Source organism: Genypterus blacodes, unplaced genomic scaffold (assembly GCF_046128005.1).
Source record: "Genypterus blacodes isolate CSIRO-AG114 ecotype Tasmania unplaced genomic scaffold, CSIRO-AGI_Gbla_v1 ptg000042l_1, whole genome shotgun sequence".
Taxonomy (NCBI): domain Eukaryota; kingdom Metazoa; phylum Chordata; class Actinopteri; order Ophidiiformes; family Ophidiidae; genus Genypterus; species Genypterus blacodes.
In genome coordinates this window covers 525,347-535,205 of record NW_027466855.1, presented here as the reverse complement: position 1 = coordinate 535,205, position 9,859 = coordinate 525,347, and the positions used below count along the sequence as shown (strand labels likewise).

The 9,859-nt window shown below is 47.2% G+C and overlaps 1 protein-coding gene across 1 annotated transcript; it reads right to left on the bottom strand.

Annotated features, from left to right (window-relative positions):
- Positions 1-1,135: 1,135 nt before the first annotated feature.
- On the bottom strand, positions 1,136-9,602 carry LOC142999234 (transforming growth factor beta-3 proprotein-like). Its single transcript, XM_076148673.1, has 7 exons — positions 8,794-9,602; positions 5,977-6,140; positions 4,884-5,013; positions 4,563-4,670; positions 4,023-4,188; positions 3,758-3,911; positions 1,136-3,132 (listed from the first exon to the last, which is right to left on the bottom strand). The coding sequence occupies exons 1-7, from the start codon at positions 9,137-9,139 to the stop codon at positions 2,974-2,976; spliced, it is 1,227 nt and encodes a 408-aa protein (XP_076004788.1). The 5' UTR covers positions 9,140-9,602; the 3' UTR covers positions 1,136-2,973.
- Positions 9,603-9,859: the final 257 nt, after the last annotated feature.

The following is a 9,859-nucleotide window of genomic DNA, read 5'->3' as shown; positions in this document are numbered from 1 at the left end:
CCTCTTGACATTTATGAGTTTTTCTCGAAAAGGGCCGATGCTGTAAAAGGGTGGAAGAATTTGCTCGCGGGGAGATGGAGGACGAGATTAGAGCGAGGTCGTGTCTGTTCTGTCTCACTTCTGGCGCAGGAGTGGACACTGGACTGGTCTCTGCTCTGCATGTCACCGCTTGTGTCGGCGTTTTGCTTGGCGGTCGAGTCTCCGGGAGCCAAAGTGACTCCCCTGCTCGTACAGAGGGACTCACGGCGCGCTGTAGCCTGTCAGGAGAGGCCTCAGCTCCGCTCCAACCCCTCAGCCTGCTTTCATTACGCCGACATGGGAGAAGATTCTGTGGACGCATGGCGAACACTCATCTTTCTTAAGTGGGGGGTCTCCTCACCTCCCCCTCCCTCCTTCTCTCCCTCCTCCCCCTCCTCACGTCACCCAGATACAATTTAGTCAGGTAATTTTATAACCTTGACAATTTGGTTTCATTTATGGATGTGCAGAAAGAGTCTAGCATGGTTTTGAACTCTGCAGGATTGGAGATTGAAGGTTATTCAGGCAGTTTGTTGTTGTTGTTGATCTAACTGGAGCTCATACTGCTGCTAATACTTCATAATATTAGTTTGACTTGACTTTTTGGTCTATTTATCTGATGCAGGGCTTTGACTTGTGTTGCTTTGAGCCGTTCTTCCACTCGTGGCTCTTGGTGACAGGAGTTTGGCTGGAGGTGAAGGTTAGAGATCAATCATGCATGGGGGCCTGGCTGCTCTTTAACACTAATGTGCTCTTGTTAGTACAGAGCCTGTGTGCAAAGCCAATAAAGCCCCCGCCTGGGGTTTCCAGACCTGGTCCCGGCCCCCCGCGCTCTTTGTCTTTCCATCACGGGCGCATCTCTGATTGACTGTGACAGGGAACAATAATGGACACAGAGACAAAAGACATTCTCTCTGACCACTTGTCAGTCCGTATTAGACAGAACTGCGCCGGCCGACCTCCCGATCTGTGCGAGTCCAGAAGTGATGTATGTGTCGGCATGGAAACAGGTGGATTGGTGAGAATCAAGTAACCAAACTATGAGGACAGAAATGAGCTTTTGTACGATGACTCATCAATATTTCTTGTATAAACACACTCAGGGACCGTGCAGGTTTTTGCAACATTTTAATAACAATGACCATCAATGAGACAATCAAACAAAATGAATGACAAAAGCATCACCGTCAGTCTCTTAATGCTCTGAGGGCTAAAACGGGACGAGGCGAGCGTCAAAACAGTACAGGGATTTAGATTCGTTCTCCTGACTTTGAGAGAAAAGGAGGTTTACTGTACATCCAGCCACTGTCATGTTATGACTTTTCCCCCCCTCCCTCTTGGTTTCTTTTTTCATGTTCCATTAGGGCTTCACACTGTAAAACAGCACCAAAACAAACAGAGACGGAGGAGAGGGAATGAAAGACGGCAGTGTTTCTCGCGAGCACAAACACCAGAATCCTGACTGCACATATAAAATCCTTGTCAGCTGGCAGGAGCGGAGGGAGGATGGCGTCGCAGTCCGTCGGATATTTGCTTAGCGGGATGAAGTAAAAACTCTCAAAAAAAAAGAAAAAGGAAATCACAAGCCTGTTCCTGTTTTGTTGCTGCTATGAAATACGGAGAAAAGCAACCGGTAAGTTCCAAAAAAAAAAAGGGTTTAGACACTTAATACTGGATCACACACAATAAGAAACTCTAACTTGAATACATAGAACAAAAAAAACAACGTTAGGCTCTTTGAAAAATCACAAAAACAATGTAAGAACACCCATAGTTGAATATAGAAGCGTTTCGGTTGTGGATAACAGAGAAACACGTCGACACGTTGCGTAACAGAACAAATCTGCTATTAATGTAAAAGAAACCTCATATAAACGTTGTTGCGTAACAGTTGATCTTTTTCCAGTATATTCTTTGATGTCCCCTTACAAAAAAAAAAAAAAAAACACAATTTGAACCTGTTAGGGATGAAAACTTCCAGTGAATGGCGGCGACTTTCCATCACAGTTCTTCCCTACCGTGCAGGTCTCCTCTTCCTCCTCCTCTTCGTCTTCTTCTTCTTCTTCCATCCCTTCTGAGAGACGCGGCGTGCGAGAGAGAGAGCGAGAGACGAGGAAAAAAAAAAAAAAAAGGTCATTGCTGCCGGCTGGCCAGAAAAAGAAAAGCTTGGCTCAAACGTCTTTGTTCATTCACTTTCCATTGCAAATCCAACAGGCATTCTCTTCGCTCTCCTTTTTCCCCCCTGACCACAGCTATGGCTTTGGATACAGCAGCGGGTCTGTCCTTTCTCCTTTGTGTTTGAAGATAATGCCCACTGTTTGAAAGGAAGGAAACTTTTAAGGCAATTCAAGGGGAAAGAAGAAAAGAAGAATCCAGTCTGAAACACCTCCGTGAACAGAAACACAAAGGCTGTTTATCGTCTGACCCAGGATACAAACTCTCTGATGGATCTGCTGGAGGTTTAACATCCGACTGAGCTTCACCACGGGGAATGAGGCGCACAAGAGAATCCAAAATTAACAGAAATGAAGACTAATCTTGACAAGACAGGAAGTCGTCAATTCAACAGCAGGACAGAAAACAAGGCTCTGGCTTCCTGTTTGCTGTCATGCTGTTGACGTCCGTCTTGTCTTGCAAAACCTTTGAAAAGACTGAAAGTACAAACTGTAGGCCACAATTAAGTCAGTCAGTCTGTGTCCTTCATTATCTAAGACTGTACTGATCTAGGTCATTCATTTTGACGCTAAAAGTTTAATGGGGGTAAAAGAAAAGCAGTAAAAGAAAAGAAAGTCCCACCCTAGAGTTGTGAAGATCAAGCTGCATCCTTTAAAGAAGTGAGTCCATCAGAGTGGAGCTGGAACCCAAAGCCGCGTGGCCGCAGGTTCAGGCTAATCGTTCGTCTCATCTAAGGGTCCAAAAATCCAAAAATCCTGCCGCGCTACGTTGTACGTCTTCTCAGCTACACTTGCACGACTTGACGATCATGTTGGAGAGCTGCTCCACTTTGGGGGTCCGTCCAGAGTAGTAGAGGATGGTGAGGGGCTCCAGGTCCTGAGGGACACAGCAGGGGGACGCCGACGCCTCAGGGTTCAGAGTTTTGTAAAGGCTCAGCAGCTGGAGGAGACGAACAGAGGACAGACGGGTGAAAACCACACACCTCTAATAGTGCAAAAGATGCTGGTCATGAAGTAAAACCCTCATATTTGCCCCGAGGCTTCATATCAACGTCTCGCTCAGTGCCGATGCTCTGCGCTGAGCGACGGTCGACCTCGAGCAAAGAAAGGGGGAATTTACCGCAGCGCTAATGCTAAACGTTAAGCCGCTTCACATGATGTGTGGCCGCGTCTGACAGTTTAATGTAAGCGGCCGGTGAAATCGACACAGAATATGGTACAGAAATAGCTGCTGTGAACTTTGAGGGTTTACTCTCTCCCAGTCCAAAGAACATCTCACCAGGAGATTTGGAGTTGTTTGGAGCGGCCGACATGATGGATCGCTCGGGGTGATGGGAAACGTTTAGCCTGCAGCTAAATCTGACAGAGCATCAGCCATATTATATTCAATGTACAGACGCTCATAAACTCTGTGGAGAGCGTGTGATAAAAGCTTTAGCATGGAGCGCTGGAGCTAATGGCCTGGATGAAGCAGCAGGGGTAGACTCAGACTTCCTGTTTGATCCAGGCTAGTTCAAGCGTTATAGATTAAAATCCCTATTTGCTTGCGCTCGCCCCTTCCTTACCGTGCTGTGCGTGGTGTCCGAGCTCCTCAGGTAGGGACACGGCCCGGAGCAGTAATTGGCATCGTAGCCGCTGGGCTCATGAATCCACTTCCAGTCCAGGTCGCGCCGGAAATCGATGTGGAGTCTGCGAACACAGCAGCTCTCCTCCACGTTCCTGCCATGAAGACGCACAATAACAGCTGGTAAACGTGACGCAATCTAATCAGAAAGTGGTAAGAAGATCAATAGAGTTAAGTAAGTAAGTGTGATGTTACATATTACTTACGAGAAACAGTAGTTTGTGTCCAGCGCTCTCTTGCGTCGGCGTGGCGACTGCGCGTCCAGGCGGTGGGGTGGGATCATCATGAGGATGAGGTGAGGAAGGTACTGTTCCTTCTGCTTCTTCAAATTGCCCAAATCCCAGCGACTCTGCTCCTCGTCTCCGTCCATCCCTTAGGAGAGAAAAGGGGAGGCGGGGGAATCCGGATCAGCACAGATTTGATGGAGGAGCTTTTAGAGGAAGGATTTGGCGGCGTTTGGTTTCCTACTTTCCCTTTTCCTGCTACGTTACATCTGACTGACACTAACCAGAGTTTACATTTTACAACATTATTTAGTCTGAAGCTGACATCCCTTCTTTTTTCACACATGGCAGAAATGGAAACGATGACAACACCTGAACACAAAGATGGAAACACGGAACAGAAGCACAAAGACAATAGCTCTAATGTAATTGGTCTCTTGACGCTTTGGTGAGATAATACTTGTGCCGGAGTCACATTACGGCTAAAAGAAACAAATCACGTGGCAAAACGTCGTGGCTCACCTTTAAACTTCACTTCCAGCACCTCGTTCTCATTGTCGATGATGTCACCGTTGGGGTTGAACGTGTGGCAGGGACAGTGAACGCTGATCTCCAAACCCAAATTGGTTCCTGATGGAAACAATTACCCCCAAAAGAAAGTAGTAAGAATTCTCATATTTTTCAAAAAGATGAAGATGATGTCACTAAATACAACAGGCCCCTCCTTTGACTGACACACGAGAAGAAGCCACGTCATGCTGCAGTGAGCGGTTTCGGCGGATCAACATTGTTTTGGGGGGGAGCGGCCTCTGGTTTGATTGAAGCACACGACCTGGGGCTCACCTCTGTTCATCAGCCACTCCCTCACCGTCTCGGTCACGTCGAAGGAGACCCACTCCGGCGTGCCTCTGGTCAGCACGTTCTTGGCTCCGATGTAGCGTTGCTTCCTAATGTGCTCGTTTGGCCTCACGATCTGTGAACCCAGAATACGCCGTCACGTCTGAGAGCATAGATTAAAGGCATCTACACCTTCAGGGAAATGGATTCAAGCTAGGATGGGACAACAGGACAAAGATGTTGTGAAGAAGATAAACCTGTCATAACTTTCACAAACTTATCCAACTACAGCTCTGATTACTTGTAATGAATCTGTCAGAGAGGAGCCTTTAAAGAAGGCCCTGACCTTTCCTTTCCTTTCCTTTCCTTTCCTTTCCTGTCCTGTCCTACTTCAGGTCCCACACAAACCTGGACCGTGGAAAGTAAAGACCTGTTATCCAGATAACTTCAGAAACTTAAAACAGATTGCTTGAATTTCCCTCTGTGGCCTTGACTCAATGACACTGGAAACAGAAAAAAACCGATACACTCAGTAATAATAAACAACACAAGTTGTGCAATGTCTTTCATTAGTAACAAGTATTCCTCTCCTAAATCTGAGTGGACGCTGTTCCCTATTAGTCTGTTTAGTCATATTGTCCTTTGGAGCCATGTGAATATCCAGATAAATGCCAGATATCTGTACCTCTCCATCTAGATATAGAGTAGATAGAGTCCAACATTCCTATCTTTTATGTGTGATGATCATTTCCCAGACTCTGGTGAGCAGCTTAGTGAACTCTGCATCTTTCATGTGCTTGGTAAAGACCTGTGATAACACTACACTAACTATCTACAAACACTTGGCCTGCCTGTCCGTCTGCTTTGGCTTTTAGAATTCCTACATCTGTAACCACAACATAGTTCTACTGGCCTGCCTTCACCAGTAAGGGCCTGAAAAGTTGGATTTGGAAGAGACGCGACCAGATTGGAAACTGTTTAAATCCTTGAAATGAAATGAAAGCATCTTGTAACGGTTCGTGCAGCCGAGCTACTTGTTGCCTTTGACGAGACATTAGTGGACTTGTTAGAAGGACAAGGAAACGGTACCTTTACGCACCTGGTAGAGCTCGATCCGCTGTTCGTTCCTCTTGGCCGTGGAGTTTGGAATCCTGAGAGCACGGAACTCGGCTCTGAACAGGTTGGTGGAGTTTCTTTCCATGGCAGAGACGTCGAAGCGGAAAACTTTGGAGGTGATGCCTTTCGGGCAGTAAGACAGATCATCTGCAACAGAAGGGACGGAAGAATTTGAGAGAGAAACTCCTCTGGTATAACACGCTTCATTACCACCCCTAACATTTTAACATCACAACTTTATAATCACTTTGAGGGTTTCACACCTCTGTAATGAACACTTTCCACCTTTTTAAAGACATCTTAAAAATGTAATGTGTAAAGTATACGGCTGTCAGTATTTAAGTATAATTACACATTAGACGGCCGAGTCGTCAGAGTGAGACCTTCGGACACTAGGTGGCAGTACTATGGGGCTTCTGGCTTGTTTAGTGTTTATATGGCTTCATGGTACAGCTTCATATGGAAACGGTGTGTGTTTCATTGAATACAGCTTACCCCCTTTTTTTACGGGCTGGCACAAACTCAGCCTGGGTTTATTAATGCTCCGCTCTGCCTTATCAAACTTCCTTTGCGGTTCTCTTACACATGTCTCTATATTTGGTGGAGGTGGAAATGATGTCATTGAAACAGCATCATTTCTCAGCTTTTGCGTGACCTAACCGCGCTGGTATCTGCATATCAAAACCCTGCTATCCTTTGTCACACTGACATCTTCTTGGCCCCTGAATGCCCCGCTGACCATGATTACTTCTCCAAACGCCAGCCTCGGTCATTGGCGTGTGCTAGATACTGCGTGCGTGCCATTCTATAAAAGGACAACCGTTCCAATGTATGGCATCCTTCCCCTTCATTTAGTGCCTCGCCTGTCTTCCATCAGCTTTCTGCTTCATTTGTAGCTGTCAGGGATTTGTGCTGGTTCACAGAGCTGCCTCACATCTGCCAGAGGTCAAATGTTTACTTTGCACTTTTCACCACAAATGTCAGAAGTGAGTGTGTGTGTGTTTGCCCACAGGAAAAAGAATGATGTCACTGGCTCCCAGTCAAAATGTGTTATCCTGTTATACCAAAACGGGGGCAACACCCTAAGGTGCTCTGCCATCACTGATCATCTTTCTTCTATCTGAGCTTAATGAAGGGTCACCGCCTTCGTTTTGTACACAGTGCAGTCAGTGTCAGAAGGAAGGAGGTCGACCCTATTATGCCTGAGTGAGGTCATTAACTGCTATTTACAGCTGAAACTATTGATATTTGAGTTCCTGTTGATATCGATAAAGCTGCATAAACATAAGCTGCATTAAAGCCCTCTGATCATGTGCAGGTTTGCAGGGGCAGCAGCATGAGCCAGAGGTCACTGGATAAGAGCCAGAGGTCACTGTGCTGGACAGATCATCGGTCCGTCACAGGGCTACCACACACACCCGAACAAACTCATACACACCTATTGGCAATCCAGAGTTTCCATTATTTCTGTGTGTAAATACACTCATTCACACACAGTGAATGTAAAAACAACTCTAGAAACAGTTTCTGCTCCAGCATATGGAAATCCCATCAAGTCTTAGTGAGCAGGATAAGTCTATGCATCTGGAAATATAGGCTGCTGACAGAATCCATACTGAGCTCACCAACACATAAAGTAACACCAGCCTGTTGGCCTCTCTGCTGGAATGGAACTCATACAAGCTTTTCTGTCCCTCTGTTCAGCTACTGGCCTCACACTCATCCTCACTTTGGGCTTCATCATCTAACCTCCATCACTTTCCCCTCTGTGCACTTAAGGCCATTTGTACTTGTCGTCCTCAAGTCAGCAGGCGAACCCGGCTGAGGCGAGTCCAGGCACGGAGCACGTGGTGTTTTTGTCCAAAACCATTTGGGGAGATTCAAAACAGAACATAGCTGAGGGGAAATTGGTCTTTAGAGGAACACCTGTTGATTTCAAAAGACCTGTGATGCAATCTTGGCTTAGCTTCAGACCATGAGGCCCTCTCTCTCTGCTCTCTCTGCCTCTTCCTCACGCACAGCATTTATCCTATTCTCCTGCTCAATAATCCAGACTGGAGCAGACTGCATACTTCATCAATCCCCCTGCTCTACATACGCCTGCACAGGTTTACCACAACCCTGGTCCTGGTTCTATAGAGGACAGAGACATGGTGAAGACTGTGTCACAACCAGTGTATGTGGTAATTTGGTGCGTGTGTGTGTGTGTGTGTGTGTGAGAGAGAGGGTATTAGGTTGGCAGGGGCCTGGGGATCCCTCACACAGGGCTAATGGGAACTCCTTTTCCTGTCCACCTCAGTTAACTTTTCCTACTCCTTTCTCCTAAAGGCACTCTCATCCGCCCGGGCAGATGTCCCTCTCATTTGGACCTGACCAGGCCAGGAATGGGAATGCCACGGAGAAGGAAAGGGGAGAGAAAAAAAACGAGATGAGGAAGAGGAAGAGTGGAGTCAGGAGTAGGAGAGCACAGTGACAGACTTTCCTGGAGCAGTGGTGCAGCGTTCAAACAGGTTGGTGGGCCTAACTAAGCTCAAACCATCAGCAGGTCACTTCACGCCACTTTGCAGTTTCACAAAACACACAATTAACACTTTTCAGATAGTTTGAATATGTTTGACACTCCCATACGGACCAGCAAAGGCAAAATAGAAGTCAAATATCGACACATAATTCGTCATTATACGGATTGAAGTGTGTTATGGGTATGTGATTGTAGATTAGACTCATTTGGTGCGTAATTACGCAGCGCAATAACGCAGTTGGAGACAGTTTGGAGGCCGGTTAGGTTCCGTATACTTACTGCTTTCCGTCGACCCGTATATGTTGAACTTGTATATCTCCTTTGCGTAGTATTCTGTCTCTGTGTTGTCCTGGCCGCAACTCTGCTGCCGGTCCTTCCCGAGCTCCTCCAGCAGCTCCTTGGTGCTGTTATACAACGCCTGGATCTGATACGGGATCTTACTGGGCCCCAGGGACTGCGGCGGGCTCGTCAGTCCCAGCTTGCTGAGGATTTGGCCCCGTATCGCCTCGACCCTCTTCCTCTTCACGTGGTCGATATCCACGGTGGCACAAGTCGACAGGGACAAACTCAGCGTGGCGCAGTTGAGGAGGAGGAGGACGAACAGAGACGCTTTGCCCAGATGCATCTTTTCTTTCTTTCTTTCTCTCTCTCAGTCCAGGTTAGTGTCAGCCAAGACTCGGAGCTCTGAACTGATAACCTATCTGACGCTTCTTTCAACTCCCGAACTTTACACACTATTGATCAGCAGAATCCTCGTTCAGTTCGTGTTCCCGGTGCCGTCCCGTTAGCTCTGAGCAGAAGTCCACGCATGTGTTCGCCCATTAAGAGATCATTCAAAGTCTAGTCCAGCACAAAAACTACCAGAAACTTACAATCACTCACAAATATCCATGTAGCATCAAACACACGCCTACTCAGACTCTGCTTTCGCATTGTTGTGCTCCAGTCCGATTGATCGCCTCCCACCTTGACATGCGTTGACTTTGAGGTGAGACGCGGCTCTGTCTGTCTCTCTGTCTCTGTCTGTCTCTCTGTCTCTGTCCGTGTCTCCTGTGGGACGGAGCACAGGCTGGCAGGTTGACGCGGTAGCTGCATGCGGCTTTGAGCTCTTGCTTCGGCCTCACGTGTGTTTTATACACAGACACTTTCTGACGTTTGGGTGGAGGAGGGACCGCAGGAGAAGCGAACCATCACACACACACACACACACACACACACACACAAACGCACACACACACACACACGCACACACGCACACACGCACGCACGCACACACACACACACACACACATATACACACACACACACACACACACATATACACACACACACACACACACACACA

What these genes read in the sequence shown, in the direction of transcription:
- LOC142999234 (XM_076148673.1), bottom strand. Translation starts at nt 9,139, where the DNA reads ATGCATCTGGGCAAAGCGTCTCTGTTCGTCCTCCTCCTCCTCAACTGC. An exon ending in AGCGGATCGAGCTCTACCAG is followed by an intron (nt 5,014 to 5,976) that starts GTGCGTAAAGGT and finishes CTGGGTTCACAG; the next exon opens with ATCGTGAGGCCAAACGAGCA. An exon ending in GACACAAACTACTGTTTCTC is followed by an intron (nt 3,912 to 4,022) that starts GTAAGTAATATG and finishes TCTTCATGGCAG; the next exon opens with GAACGTGGAGGAGAGCTGCT.